Source organism: Eulemur rufifrons, chromosome 7 (assembly GCF_041146395.1).
Source record: "Eulemur rufifrons isolate Redbay chromosome 7, OSU_ERuf_1, whole genome shotgun sequence".
In the NCBI taxonomy this organism is placed as follows: Eukaryota; Metazoa; Chordata; class Mammalia; order Primates; family Lemuridae; genus Eulemur; species Eulemur rufifrons.
The window spans coordinates 79,430,777-79,446,661 of NC_090989.1; the positions used below are offsets into that span (position 1 = coordinate 79,430,777).

A 15,885-nucleotide genomic window follows, 5' to 3' on the forward strand; every position below is an offset into this window, starting at 1 on the left:
GGCTAAGAAAAAAATCCAGAAGAATGATGATGACACTATATCAGATATCAGAACATGTTATAAAGCAAATCAACTAAAATAGTATAATATTGTTACAGGAATAAATGTCATTAATAGTCTAGAACAGGATGTAAGTTTATGTGGGAATTCAGTGTATATTAGATGTAGGAAAAAAACAGACCAACTGATAACTAGGTTAACTATTATTCATATGAAGATAAACATTCTATATCACCTACAAAAATCTGATTTCCACGCATTCCACTTTCTGGCCACCAACCTCTATCTTTCCAGCTCTACCCCTAATCCAACTATTTTCTAACCTCACTCAGACTTCCATTTCTTGCCCACAGAAATCTTCACTATCCATCAGTGCTCTTATATAATTCACTTCTCTCCTTACTCAGCATAGATTCCACGGTATATCACTACAATAACCTAATCATTAAAGTGAAGAAATCAATGAACCAAGAACCCAGGATTTTGTATGAATTGCCTATATGCACGTAAAATCCTTAAGAACACCACAAAAGTACTGGTAGGGAGAACATCAGTAAGCTAGATGCCAAGACTGTTTTTGAAAGAGCGGAGTGATGTGGGAAATTAGTAGATAACTGCAACAAAGGAGGAGCAGATCATATGGGACCTCAAAGGACCTAAGGTTTTTTAGGCAGAAAGGGGAAAAGTGGTTTGGAAGCTACAAATATGATCAAGGAAGACATCTACCCCACCCCTAGACCCAATGGTATGTGGGGGAAAAAAACAGCCACCACTTGAAAGGGCTACAGAAGCAGAGTTCTCAGGAGATACCCATTGCTGTTTAAGAGTTGGGGTGGAAGGAAATGTTCTGAACAGCACAGAGGACAGAGAGTTCACTGATAAAAACCCACAACCACTTCCATAGTACATTTATACAGCAAACACGTATATGATGCAAAACATCATATAGATGTAAAGAATACAGCTAAACGATATAAGCAAATTTCACAACAGTATAAATATATCATCACTCCATCTTTGTGAAATAACCATAACAAACGACGACTCTACCAGGTTAGAATATGCATAGGAAAAATATCACTAGGGGTTACTTATAAGAGGGTTAGAGCATGGGGAACTTTCAGCATTATGTATTTCTGTAATGTTAGAATCCTCTGTTATATTCTGATAACTATAAAAAACAGTAACACTTTTATGTTTATCTGTATCTATATAAACAAGGTTAGCTATTTCCAGAGGTGAGCAAAATCGGCTCATGTAATTAGCGTAGTAACAACCTGACAGGAGGGGACGGTACCTGTTCATTGCGACAGTAATCTGCAAGAGGGAACCACGGCTGAAACTATATTATGACTAAGAGTCAATGCTGAGTAAATTATTAGTAACACAAAATTTTCCAGGGAATGTTGTGAAGTTAAATCACTTTCTTTCACTTCAATAAACCTGTACTTCCTAGGTTAAATAACTCACACGTGCTTACCTCACTTCCACAAGGTCATTTGGTTTATAGCTGGGATGAAGGAAGAACCAAACTTTCTTGACAAAATGATTAATGCTGGGTTCTCTACGAGACCCTCGGACATATACCATCCACTTATGAGTTGACTGGTCATTTTCTTCCCTCTTATCTGGAGGTATATACCTAGAGAAGAAAAAAAAAGAAACCAGAATTATTTTTTCCTTCAAAAACCTAACAAAACAATTAACTCCTAATTAAAACAAGATTAAAATTCCAGCAATATTTAATAGCTGTATCAGCTAACCAAAGTCTTTGCAGCTAAATCATTTTGTTTTTCATTCTTTCTAAAACATTTATTTGGCCTAAAGGGCATTCTGTGAAGAGTTTGTTTTGTTTTCTGATTATCAGTGTGCAATTAAAAAAAAATCAAACTTGTTTTTCTTGCCAAGTGGGTATACAAGGTGGAAATAAACAGGCATATTTTTATTCCTGGGATAGGGATTCTCTAGCCTTTGGGTTGATTTCATTCAGGTTTCAGGGTGCAAGAACTCTAGGCCCTTCTGGTGCCTCTCACTACTGTCAAGGAGGCTGTACCTGGTTTCCTGCCTTTTGAAAGCCAAAACAAGTCATTCCCATAAGTCTTGACCATGGTAGAACCAGCATCGTTAGCCCTCCTCTTCATGGGACCTGTCTTTATTTCAGTATGAGGCCCCTTTCTTAGATTCTGGTGGACAATATGGTCATGTCCTCCTATATGTTTATTTTAGCCTATGATTAATCCTTAGTAATGCAGAGGGCCAAGTTGCCCAACCCAGCTCTTCAGGAGTGTTCTTATCCAATCTTGGCCCTTTACTCTCCATATGTAAGAACCAGCCTGTAAATTTCATGAACGCTGTTGAGATTTTAATAGAAATATTTCCAGATCAATTTGGAGAGAAGTGACATCTTTATAAGACAGGTTAGCCCAGAAAAGGCCAAGCCCGAAAATTCAGAAGAATTTCCACCAGGCCACAAGAAGATTGGGCATAAACAATCATTTCACCTAAATTTTCAAACATACTGGCATAACAATGTTAATAGTTTCTTATCTCCTTCATAGTACAGCATCTGTAACTGTATCTTCTTTTTTCATTTCTAATATTATTTATTTGTATCTTCTTTTTCTCTGATTAATTTCTTTGATTAATTTTACCAGTTTTGTAAATGTTTATATTTTTTGTTTCACAAATGTATCAATTCATCAATTAAATATTTACTAAACCAGTACTATAACGTACAAAAACAGAAAAGACATAGTTTCTACTCCAAAGAGATTCCAATCTGATTTGTGAAAAATAAATGAAAATAGGAAATGATAGCATGATAAAAATGACAAAAGAGAGTATAAAGGAACTATAACTAATAAGGATGAGCAAATAAATTAATTAAAATTAATTAAAACTGCCGTAGTTTAAAATCTTGGCCAATGTTATCAATTTTTCTCTATCAAGATAATTTAATCCCTTCCACATATTTACATCTGGGCCAAATATTTACGTAACATAATATCCTTAAGCTTTGAGAAGATTTATAATATCTTTATCCAGCCCTTAGACATGTGGAAGAGAGGATGAAGCTCCCACAAGACAGCATGAGGTCACACTGATAGAGACAGCTCTTTAGCTTGGAGGGATTCTGTCTTTAACACCTGCTCCATACCTTTTGTCACAAATTTAAAGCATTTCAATTTGGGTAACCATATCAACATTTTTAGGAATTAGCTAAGGCCCCTAAGGATAGAACTAGGACAGAAGTAATCAAAAGTTCCTCCTAACTTACACACATTAATATGCTTGGTGAAATACATTTAAGTAAGAGCTCATATCTTAGAAATTTTTACTAAGCACTATTTTATTCTGAGCCAAAGACTGACACACTGAAGCAGAGTCTCAAGTCTCTGGACCTTGGTTTACTTTTGAACTAAGACCTTGAGAAAAACATTCATGAGGTTTCTTCCTACTATAATATTAGGATCATAAGAGTATTTATACCAAAATATTAACATAAATGGATGACTGAAAATGAAACTTTATTTATTTGTTCTCACATCCCAATGACTTGCTAGATGCAAACCTCTTTGGCTTGCATTAGAGTCACTAAAGTAAGGTTTTGAAAAAGAAAAAAAAGTCAAAGAAACTCATCACACTTAAGTCCTTCCATCTCAAAAAGAAAAGAAAAGAAAAAGGAAAAAGAAAACAAAGAACAGTAAATGGGTTCCCAGGAAGAAAAATCTGGTTTCAGCTTTGGAAGTGCCAATCACAAATAAATGGCAGATGCAAGAATGGAAATGTGGAGGAATAAATGAAGATTTGAAAGTTAGAGTTGAGAATAGTGCCTCAGAATTTACCATTCTCATTGGTTTCCAAATAATTAGCATCTTTTACAAACTACACAGGAGAGTCTAAGAGGTTACTAAGCTGCCTCTTCCCTAGTGATATTTTGAGAAAAAAATTCTTCCCCTTATTTACCATTTGTGGATACTGTGAAAGGAAGGCAGAATGGCACTGTACAGAGAAGCAGTACAGAGGAAACAATACCCACATGAAAAACAGGAGACCTGGATTCAAACTCTGTGCTTACAAATGAGCAAGATTACTCTAAGAAAGACTCTGGACTTTGATTTACTTTTGAAACAACTAAGAGCTTGGGGAAAAGAATTCCTGAGGCCTCTTCCTACTGTAATACTTTAATATTAACTATTAACATAAATGGATGACAAAATAAATTCAACTGGATACTCACTTGGACACATTGCCCACAACTATTGTTTTCTTTACAAAAAGTCGTGAAGTTTCATCTCCAGTGAGATCAGCACTCCGCTGTTCTGTTTTATGGGAGCCAATAACACCAGAAGTATCCTGAAAAAAATCATAATCAACATTCATTTTCATTTTGAACAATTCTTAACGGGACAGAAATCAAAAAATCATAAAAGATAGAACAGAATAACTCAAATTAAAAAGAAAAATTCTGGCTTTGTGGTACCTCTCAAAACATTAAAAAAATTATTATAAATAATGCATTAATTTATATAAAAAAGTTTGTATACTATAATTCCATGTTTTTAATAGTCATATACATATACTTTGGACATGCAAATAGGATGTGCAAGGATACACAAGAAACTATTAATATTAATGCAATGATTACCTCTGAAAAATGGAAATGGAGACGGGGTAAATGGAATTTACTATCTTTTTAACCTTCTCTACTAATCAAACATTTTCAATGAGAATGTAAATAAAACGGTTAATTAAAAGCTTGACTACAGAGATAAGACTGCTAGGGTTCAAATCCTGGCTCTTCCATTTACTAATGTGTATGTAATCTTGAGTAATTATTTAACCTCTCTGTCTCAATTTCCTCATCTATAAAATACCTGTCTCACGTGATTGTTTGTACAGTTCTTAGAAAAGTGCCTGGTATATAGTAAGTGCTAAATGTTTGCTATATAAATACATACATAAATGACCATGTATTGTATAAAGATGTTAAGTTTCTAAATCCTATGACTAGTATGACCTAAATTCTTTTAAATTTAAAAAAAGAAAAACTTGTGCAATATTTGCCCGAAAATACTGAAAAGATATAAGTAAATCCTAACTAAGAGTTCTTATTTTGGGGTGGTAACATTATGAATCACTTTTCTATTTTTTTCTACTTTTCCATATTTTACAATTTTCAACAATAATGAACACATACAAATTTATAATCAGAAAAATAAAAAATTATTTTATCAAAAGTAAGTCAAATCTTTGATGTCCGAGTACATGGAAAGACACCTGGAAATTTCCTCTGTCACAGAATACCTGGCTGAGAAAAACCACTGATCTAACCCCATAATGACTTTATAGCCAAATATTATATCAAGAAGTTTCAAGTTCCTTGAAATGGGAACTTAAACAGGCAAGATAAAAGAGCAATAAATGGTTTTCAACTCTATTTATTATTTGTCAAATTTCCTCCAGCTACTACACCATTAAAATATAACATATTTATATATTTAATTTATATATGTTATATTTAATTAATATAAAGTCTCACAAAGGAAACTGAAGAGCCATTACACTTGAGAGATTAAATATGACAAAGTAAAAACACCTTGGGCAAGATCACAGAATTGCCAACTCCTAAAGGTTTCTTTCATATCTGTGAATGGTATCCAGAAGTTGTGCTGCACACAGCCCTAAGCTCTAAAATTAGAAACACCTGGGTTTAATTCTCAGTTCTGATACATTTGAGCAAATATAATGTTAACCACATCAAGATTCATTTTCCCCCTTCTAAAAGGAAAACAATCTATTTCCTAGCGTTCCTGTGAAAGTTAAATGAGATAGTATGTGCATACTTAATAAATACTAGTTCCTCTCTCCTTTAACACTCCCCACCCCTACCACCAATCCATCCAACTATACCCTTCCAGTATTTCGGCTTGGTCTCTGCTCTGTGTTGTTTAAGAGTCTTTCTTCTATATCCATGTTGCTGTTATTATCTTTGTCAGATAAGAAGTCATTGTGTTGTGATAAAGAATCACTTTCTGAATGGTTGGCTGATGGTGTTTCTGATCTCTGATTGGCAGGAGACGATGACCTAGATGGTGATTCCAAAAATTTCTTGATAGCAGGATGATTAAAAACCATTGTATCACATGTCTTTGATCCCTGCAAAAAATGAAAGCAAACAAACTTTTAATCAAATCCATCAAAAGTAGGCAAAAATCTGATCTCTCCAAAACCCTTATCTATTACAGGATCATGCTTAAAATCCTTCAAAATCTCCTAACACCCATAAAATGAAATCCAAACTCTTTAACATGGTCTGAACAAACAAAAATTTGAGTGATAAATAATTATGCAAAGTTTCTAACACTAAAAGCTAAAGATGCGGGATCTTCTGAAGATAAATGAGAAATAAAGATAAATATATGGTAACATACGGAAAATCAGATTTGACTCAAAAAAATAAGTTTCACATCACTTTACACCAACATATCTACTGCTCTAAATAAGTTTCCTAAAAGAAACATAAAAATGAAGGAAATGTATTACATTATTAAACATGAAATGTTCAATTTCCTTAACTATAAAGTTTGACAGTCGATATCTCTGGCATTTTACTTTGACACTCCTTAGTTTATATTTATTGTAAAGGTACATCCTCAGTCTTTCAAACTCACATTTTTGGCTTGTGATTATATTTTACATTTTTTTACAGCAATTTTTGCGAAACCATGGCTAAGTCAAAAATTCATGTTATTTTTAAATATGAGTTCCATTGTGGAACCAACGCAGCGCAGACAACTAGAACTATCAATGAAGTGTTTGGGAAGGATGTGGCTAATCAGCAAGGTAAAGAAGCTGGACTGGCCAGGCATAGTGGCTCATGCCTGTAATCCTAGCACTCTGGGAGGCCGATGTGGGAGGACTGCTTGAGCTCAGGAGTTCGAGACCAGCCTGAGCCAAGAGCGAGGTCCTACCTCTACTAAAAAAATAGAAAAAAAATCAGCGGAGCAACTAAAAGTAGAAAAAATTAGCCAGGCATGGTGGTGCATGCCTGTAGTCCCAGCTACTCGAGAGGCTGAGGCAGGAGAATCACGTGAGCCCAGGAGTTTGAGGTTGCTGTGAGCTAGGCTGATGCCATGGCACTCTAGCCCAGGCAACAGAGTAAGACTCTGTCTCAAAAAAAAAAAAAAAAAGAAAAGAACAAAGAAAGAAAGAAGCTGGGTAGATGGATTCCACATGAATTAAATGAGCGTTGGAAGAGAAATCATCTGGAAGCTTGCCTTTCTTTGCTGTCACAAAATAAAGGGAAACCATTTCTACGCCATACTGTTATGTGTGATAAAAAATGGATTCTTTTTGATAGTTGCAAGCATTTGGCACATGGTTGGATAAAGATGAAGTGCCAAAACACAGTCCAAAACTAAATATTCATCAAAAAACACTAATGGTGTCTGTTTGGTGGTGCAGCGCTGGTTTTACCCACTACAGCTTCATGAAACTTGGTCAATCCATTACAGCAGATGTCTACTGCAACCAAATGATGAGGACGAAAGGATGAGGATGCTTGTGATTAAGCAGCCAAGACTGGTCAATAGAGACAGGCCAATTTTCTTGCAAGTTAACGCTCAACCACAAATCACACTAACAATGCTGTTCAAACTACAGAGGCTGGACTTGAGAAACTCTCTATTATCCACTGTATTCACCAGATCTTGTGTCAACTGACTACCACTTCTTCCAGGCTTTGGACCACTTCTTGGAAGGAAAAATATTCAATTGTCAACAAGTTGTTGAAAATGCCTTTCGTGATTTCATTGCCACTTGCTCTCCAGGTTTCTTCGCTACTGGCATAAACAAGCTATTGTTAAGATGGCAAAACTGTGTTGATAGTTTAGGCACATAGTTTGATTAACTGTACTGCTTCCTATTTGAGATATAATAAACTAAACTTTTGATTAAAAAATCGGACATTTCATATTTAACGACCTAATATATTTAAAATGGTCCTCACACAGGAGTAAACTGTAACATAGATTGCCATAAAATAATTACTGCTGCTGTACAAAGTTTGCTCTCAGTCCAATACAGAAGTCTAGGGTATTTTTCTGTATCTTAGTTACTTGTATACAAAATACTGTGTATTCTATTATAATGTGATACACTGTAGTTATGTTCTTAGGAAGCCTAGCTTTTAAAAATGTGCCATTAAAATAATTGTTTTAGTAAGAAAAAAGGAGCAAAAGACTAGTGTTTCAGAGTCAAAGCAACAAAGTCATTGAATTTCAATAACGGTTTTTCAGAGCTATAAATGTGTTTTGCTACTACAAACTAACAATAATTAAATGCCTGATCATAATAGACAAAAGCATAACTAAATATCCTTAAGTAAGTCCTAATCAGAACGAAACAGGATAAAATCAGTGTATTCCTAGACCACCAAATAGCACAGATCAGAAATGCTAACAGAAAGCAACAAAACATTAAATGGATAACCAGCTTTTCAAACACAGTAGCTACCTCAGAGTAGCTACATCATGCAGATGCTAACTCGTGATGTCCACCTGTTGAATTTCATAGTGAGCCATGCAACAGATGACACTGGAATCTGTCCTGAGTTGGAAAGTGTTTCCCCCAAATTCATGTCCACCCAGATTCTGTGAATGTGACTATTCAGAAATAGGGTCTTTGCAGATGTAATCAAATTAAGATGAAGTCATACTGGATTAGGTTAGGCCCTAATGGCTGGTAGCCTTGTAAGACGGAAACTTGGACAGAGAGAGATACAGAGAAGACATACCACAGAGAGAAAACGTCCGTGTGAAAATAGAGGCAGAAATCAGAGTGATGCAGCTGCAAGCCAAGGATTGTCAGCCACCACTGGAAACTAGGAAGAAGCATGAAAAGATTCTTCCCTAGAGCCTTCAAAAGGAGCACTGCCTGCTGACACCTTGATTTTGGACTTCTAGCCTCCACAATAGTGAGATTAAAAAATCTTTCTTGTTTTACATCACCAGGCTTGAGGCAATTTGTTATGGTAGCCTTAGAAAACTCATACAGATTATTCTAATGTGTACCATGAAAACTCCTGTACTAAAGAAAAACTCGTCTATTATCTAAGAGTAAACTCAATGCTCTAGTTTTTATTAGACAACATCAGTGTAGCACCAATGCCAGGTACCCTAAAGCTCCACAGGATAACATGAAAGCCTAAATATGACAAGTACCTCTTATTATACCCCTCCAGCCCTTCCCTGGTTCTCACTAAGCCAGTATTGTCAAAGAGGAAATTCAGCTGACATTAATTCTAAATTGAAAAAAAACTTAGGAAAAAGAAACTAAAAAGAGAAATAACAAACAAAAGCTATATTCTGAAAATGTCAAACAGGAAGAAATATTCCTATTTCAGTTCAGTCCTATCCCCTCTGCCAGAATTTGGACAGATTACTACGATAAAAGAGCCAGATATTTATTTTTCATATGCTTATTGAAAACAAAATTAGGAAAAAACTTCCCTTTATAACTGGAATGATCTAGTGGTAATCACATTAAATGGTCAAACTTAATCACTAACAGAACCACCTAATGTTATGTGCCTACTTAATGTGATAAAACATCAAGTCTACAGCATCACCTATGAAGTATTCTTGCCAGAAATACTTAACCTGAAATCTAAGCAAACCTTTAGACTTGACTTCCAAGTTACAGGAAAATAGAGAAGATGAAGGAGTAACTTTAGGGGAAAAAAAAAAAAAAAAAAAATCCAAAATGTGGGACATTCTGTAAGATAAATGGCCTGGTCTCTTCAAAAAGTCAGTACCATGGAAGAAAAAAGGTAAGAAGACTAACTGGTCTGGATTTAAAAGAAACTAGAAACACAAAACAACCAAACACAACCCATAAACCTTGATTGGATCCTGGTTTGGAAACAACAGCTTTAAAAGATTTGGAGAACAACTGGTGAAATGTGAATATGGACTGGTTCACTTTCTGAGGTACTATGATTAAAAAGAAAAACGTCCTTTAAGAAATACATGCTTAAGTGTTTAGGGGTGAAGTGTCATAATGCCTGGAACTTACCTTTAAATATTTTACAGAAAAAGCAAATATGGCAAAATGCCAAAACTGTCAAATCTAAGTGGTACACAAATAGGTGTTTAGTTCACCTTTCTCTGTATATCTGAAATTTTCCATAAAAAGTAGTGGGGGAGCTAGGCATGATGGTGCACACCTATAGTCTCAGCTATTAGAAGGCTGAAAATCGCTTGAGCCAAGGAGTTCGAGGCTGTAGTGCACTGTGAACACGCTTGTGAATAACCAATGCACTCCATTCTGGACAACATGGCAAGACCCCATCTCTATTTAAAAATAAAAAAAAAAAAAAAAAAAAAGGAAGGGGGAGAAATCAGGGCTTATGGAGTAGGGCAAATCTTCTGAACTAAAAACTGCCATTTATTTGAATAAAAGGCTAGGGAAAACTCAATCAATCTACAACTTACTCCAAAACAGGCCACAATCAAATGATAAACTAGAGCAAGCTGCAATGAGGTCTCATTCATTTTTGTATCTACAAAGCCTAGCATAATGCTAACAATTAGTAGAAGGATTAAGTAAAAAGGAAAAAATGTTCCTTAGGGTTACTGACAGTGTAGAGAGGTATGACTGAAGGACCATGGTTGAACACAGTAATAAGTTTATGTATATTCCCAGGAAAGTAGGCTAGGTTTCTTGAATTCTGAAGGTCAAGATAAATGTTTCCTGAATGGTTCTCTGTGTTATGGGAAAAAAAATTAAAATAAAAAAAATAAATAAATAAATAAAAAAGATAAATGTTTCCAAGGCAGGGATTCCACATTGACATAACTTCCCCTCACGCAACAAATATGGGTGGCTGGAAAATGACTGACTATGAAGAATACTTACCTCAGAAACTTTTAGAAGACCTGCAGAAGCATAGTAGTTTGCTACAATGCAGGCACGAAGTTTATCCATCATCCTTCTTGCTTCAATCAGTCGCTAAAAACAAATAATAGCTCATTACTTTTAAAAAAATGGCAATTGTGGCCGGGCGCGGTGGCTCACGCCTGTAATCCTAGCACTCTGGGAGGCCGAGGTGGGCGGATCGTTTGAGCTCAGGAGTTCGAGACCAGCCTGAGCAAGAGCGAGACCCCATCTCTACTAAAAATAGAAAGAAATTATATAGACAGCTAAATATATATAGAAAAAACTAGCCGGGCATGGTGGCGCATGCCTGTAATCCCAGCTACTCGGGAGGCTGAGGCAGGAGGATTGCTTGAGCCCAGGAGTTTGAGGTTGCTGTGAGCTAGGCTGACGCCACGGCACTCACGCTAGCCTGGGCAACAGAGTGAGACTCTGTCTCAAAAAAAAAAAAAAAAAAAAAAAAAAAAGGCAATTGTAAAAGAGATGTATAAACAAATCACAAAATAATAAATACAAATGACCAAAAAAAAAAAAAAAAAACCCTCAACTTCTCTAATATTAAAGAAAAAAAGAGTGACATTTGCCACCTATCAGAATGGTAAAGATGTAAAATGACAAAAAACCATGCTACAAGGGTATGTAAGTAAATATATTACTATGTATGTTCATGTGCGTATTCATTGAGAAATATTCACAAAGATATTGAGCACAAGACCAAAGAGGATTGTATTTTAAAATGAAATTTCAGGTAGTATTTTTTATCCTTTCTGCAATTTCATTTTTTAAAAAATAGGGATTTTCCCCCAAACAAGAAAGCTATTTTTCAAAGAACAACAAAGGGGAAAAAGCAAACCATGACTTTATCTCAAGAGATTTTTTTTCAATTCATTATATATAGATTTTTTCCCCAATATCTCTGGTGTTTTTTCAATTTATCATCATTATACCTGGTCAATGACTTCAATTTCATGTTCTTTATTCTTCATTTCAAGAGCAAATTGTTCCTTGATGATAGTCTCAATCTTCTGCACAGCAGCATCTCGAGCTGTACAAAGAATATAAAATACAGTCAAGTCCTAATTAATTAATCAGTGGCTATCTTAAGTCAGCAAGCAACAAAAGAAACCCAAAAAATATTAACTCTAAAGTGGAGAAACCTAGTGGACATCACCTTAACCAGATGATGAAAAATTAAAATCACTAATATTGGGGTAAACTGACTTTGTGTACTTTCTGATATAATGCACTGAAGACCACAATATCATTCTGTGGTATTCCTGCTCAAAATGCTGAATTTACTCACAAGAAAATATCAGACAAACCCAAATTGAAGGACGTTCTACGATATAACTGGCCTGTACTGTTCAAACAAAAAAGTCAAGAAAGACAAGAAAAGGTTGGGGAGAATGAAAGATACTACAGAGTTAGGACAACAAAATGCCCTGTGTGACCTGGATTAAATTCTAGGGCTGGGAGGTGGATACAATACTGACAATACTGGGACAACTGATAAAATGAATAAGGACCATAGATTAGGTAACATATTAATAGCAATGTTAAAATTTTCTGTTTCTGACAATTGTGGTGTGGTTATATGAGAGAATGCCCTTAAGGGATACACAGAAGTATTTACAGGTGTCCAATTTATTCTCCAATGGTTTACAAAGAAAAATATTAATCATGTGCTTATTTATCTGCATGTGTGCATGTTTCCGGGGAAGGGAAAGAATGATAAACCAAATGTGGCAAAATGTAAACAACTGGTAAATTAATCTGGATAAGACATGGGAGCTTCTTGCAATTTTTCTGTGTGTGAAATTATAGCAAAATAAAATTACCAAAAAAGAAAAAAAGAAACCCATGAAGATTCTGAGAGAAATAGTTGGTGACCCATGAAAAACCACAACCCCAAAGAGAAAGAAAGTAAAGAGTTAGGTAGAGAAAGAGGTAATCTGTGACACTAGAGCAGTTCATAAAACTTCCTTTGGAGAGAAGGGTCTAGCAAGCAATTCAGCAGTTTCTGATCACAACTATCTAAAGGAATGAGCAAAGAAGGAATTCAAAAGGAAAGAAAATGCCTCTGAAGGTGACATAATTCAGATGATAACTAATCAAAGCAATATGCAACTCAAAGTTAAAAATATCAAAATCTATAATGTGGCCTGATACAAAACAAAGAGGAGCCAAATGACTGCTTGAAAACAAACCTGGGATTTTGCAAAAATGATCCTGTGTTTGGTTTTTTTTTTTTTTTTTGAGACAGAGTCTCACTCTGTTGCCCGGGCTAGAGTGCCGTGGCGTCAGCCTAGCTCACAGCAACCTCAAACTCGTGGGCTTAAGCAATCCTACTGCCTCAGCCTCCCGAGCAGCTGGGACTACAGGCATGTGCCACCATGCTCAGATAATTTTTTTTCTATATATTTTTAGTTGTGCAGCTAATTTCTTTCTATTGTTTTAGTAGAGACGAGATCTCACTCTTGCTCAGGCTGGTCTCGAACTCCTGACCTCGAGTGATCCTCCCGCCTCGGCCTCCCAGAGCACTAGGATTACAGGCATAAGCCACTGCGCCCGGCCCATGTGAAGCTTTTGAACAACAGATTTAAATTACATGATACTTTCACATTTATTTGGCTTGTTATTGAAAGGAAATGGTATTTCCTCATAAATAAAATAATTGAATGGGGGAGGGGAGTCGCAGTGAAATGTTTTCATTATTTGGGATTGGATTTGATCGTTTTCCCTCCACAAAGACTTTTTGGAGGGACATATGTGCCTGCACTTGCAGAGATAGGAATTTTCTTCACCACTTACATTCTAGGGATCCTAATCGTTGTGAAACTGCAACACCTTCACTATGACTTAGATGCCTTCTTTACCCTCCTAAAAGTATTAATTAATGTAATTATTTAAATAAACATTTATGAAGTTCAGCAATAATTTGTTTTAAAAGAGTAAATTTAGCAATTTTTTGAGATCGCTTAAGACATTCAGGGTAGACACGCAGTTGATGGTTTGCTCTTCAGCTAATTATATAATGTTGGGCAAGTCATTTAATGCCTCTGAACTTTACCCACTAGAAGCTAAGTGCAGTGTTGAACTAGATGTTTCCCAAATTTCCATCATTCATGTACCACCTTCAAGATATAGACCACATCTGAGAACCACATGAAACACTTTACCAATACAATATTTTAAAATAATTTTAGCTTTCTCCTAAGCAATACTGGCCATGAAACTGTAAGTTTGAAGGGATCACTCTTTTTTCTATGCAAATTAAAACAGTATGTAATTAAAATAAAAAAACTTAATCCACGTACCACCTATAATCATCTCATATGATTATGTCACATTGTACTACATATATCAGACACTTTATGATTATTCTTGAAGTAAAATGATAGCTAAAACTTGTAGCCTATCTCATTACTGATACTTTCACTGTCTACCTGATCATGTTCCTGCCAGATCTTCTGCCTTTTATTGCCACACATGGTGTATTACTGTTAATATTAAACAGAGCACTTGGCTAATCCCTCTCACAAACCCCTTCAAATTATACACAACAGTAGAAATTCATTTCATTTTAGTTCTTATAAAACTTATAGTGGAGGCATAGGTCAACAACGAAATAAATAATTTCCTAAGGCAGGTCAATTTCTACCTGAATTCTCAATTGCTTTATGCCGCTTATTTGGAAGGGCCACAGACACATCTTCATAATCCGGGTCAGTTTCTTTGATTGTTCGCTTGATTCCAGACATGATGACATTCAGTTCTTCACTGTGAAGCAATAAATTAATTAATTAATAACACTGCATGACACTAGTACTTTTAAATATATGTGTATACACATACAAATATAATAAATAATATTTAATAAATATTATATAATACTGGTACTTACACATCTGTGCGTATATGTATGTACATATATATCCCTTTTAAAGCCAAAAGGATAAAGCATAAGTTTAACTTTAGAACTTTCCAAAAAATATTTTCATCATCAGTCATCTGGTAAAAAGCATGGGTTTCTCTTTCAAGAGAAAATTCTTTAACAAAGTAGCACATTGCTCAGACTTTTCAAAAGAAACCTGGCTCTCATAGAAAGACCCTCATAAGGAAAGGAAAGAAGTCAGATTTCTATGGTAAGAGCACATGGTGTCTTGGAATTCACCAAGCATTAAGCATATTAAAAATATAAGCGATACAGTTAAGGGTTTAATAAATAATTTACTACACAAATCCTGTCTCTTGTACTTACACAGTACCTGCTATATAATAGGTACTCAATAAATGATACCATTGTTACTGATCATTTATTAGTCATTATAAACACAAGCTGCATATACTTATATGAAACTAATGAACAAATTTGCAATATGATAAACAAGTCCTAGATATACAAGTCTTTGAATAAAACAGTCCCATAAATCCTCTAGATCTGCACTATCCCAGTACTAGCCATATATGGTTATTTAAAGTTATTAATAAATTAATTAAATTTAAGATTCAGTTCCTTTTTTCTACATTTTAAGTTTTCATATTTCATAACTAGTCATATTTCAAGTGCTCAATATCCACCAGTTGCTAGTAGCTGCAGACAGTGCAGATATGGAACATTTATGTCACTGCAAAAGTTCTATTGGTAATGCTCCTCTTCCCAACTGTTTCATTGAACATTTATAAATATTTCATGAGTCAGTTTAGGAAACACTGTCCAGACCAGCACTGTCTGATAAAAATACAAGGTAAGCCACTTACAGGATTTAAAATTTTCTAGCAACATTTTTAAAAGTAAAGAAATAAGTGAAATTAATTTTAATAATATATTTTATCTAACCAATATTTCTAAAATATTATCATCCCAACAATGTTATTAATATAAATAAATCAGTAATGAGATTTTATATTCTCATAGTTTTACTAAGTCTTTAAAATCTGGTGTCT

At 35.0% G+C, this 15,885-nt stretch overlaps 1 protein-coding gene across 2 annotated transcripts in view; it reads right to left on the reverse strand.

The window, feature by feature from the left end:
* The window catches only part of YEATS2 (YEATS domain containing 2), a 95,175-nt gene that overhangs the window by 65,948 nt on the left and 13,342 nt on the right, over window positions 1-15,885 (reverse strand). The window contains exons 2-7 of one of the 2 annotated variants that reach the window (XM_069472865.1): window positions 14,600-14,718; window positions 11,886-11,983; window positions 10,921-11,013; window positions 5,914-6,159; window positions 4,241-4,356; window positions 1,481-1,642 (exon numbers count right to left, since the gene is read on the reverse strand). In XM_069472865.1, coding sequence (XP_069328966.1) covers window positions 1,481-1,642; window positions 4,241-4,356; window positions 5,914-6,159; window positions 10,921-11,013; window positions 11,886-11,983; window positions 14,600-14,699 — 815 coding nt within the window. In that variant the 5' untranslated portion in view covers window positions 14,700-14,718. Of the gene's footprint in view, window positions 1-1,480; window positions 1,643-4,240; window positions 4,357-5,913; window positions 6,160-10,920; window positions 11,014-11,885; window positions 11,984-14,599; window positions 14,719-15,885 lie in introns of those variants that run through there. The other variant, XM_069472866.1, reaches the window with a different exon arrangement.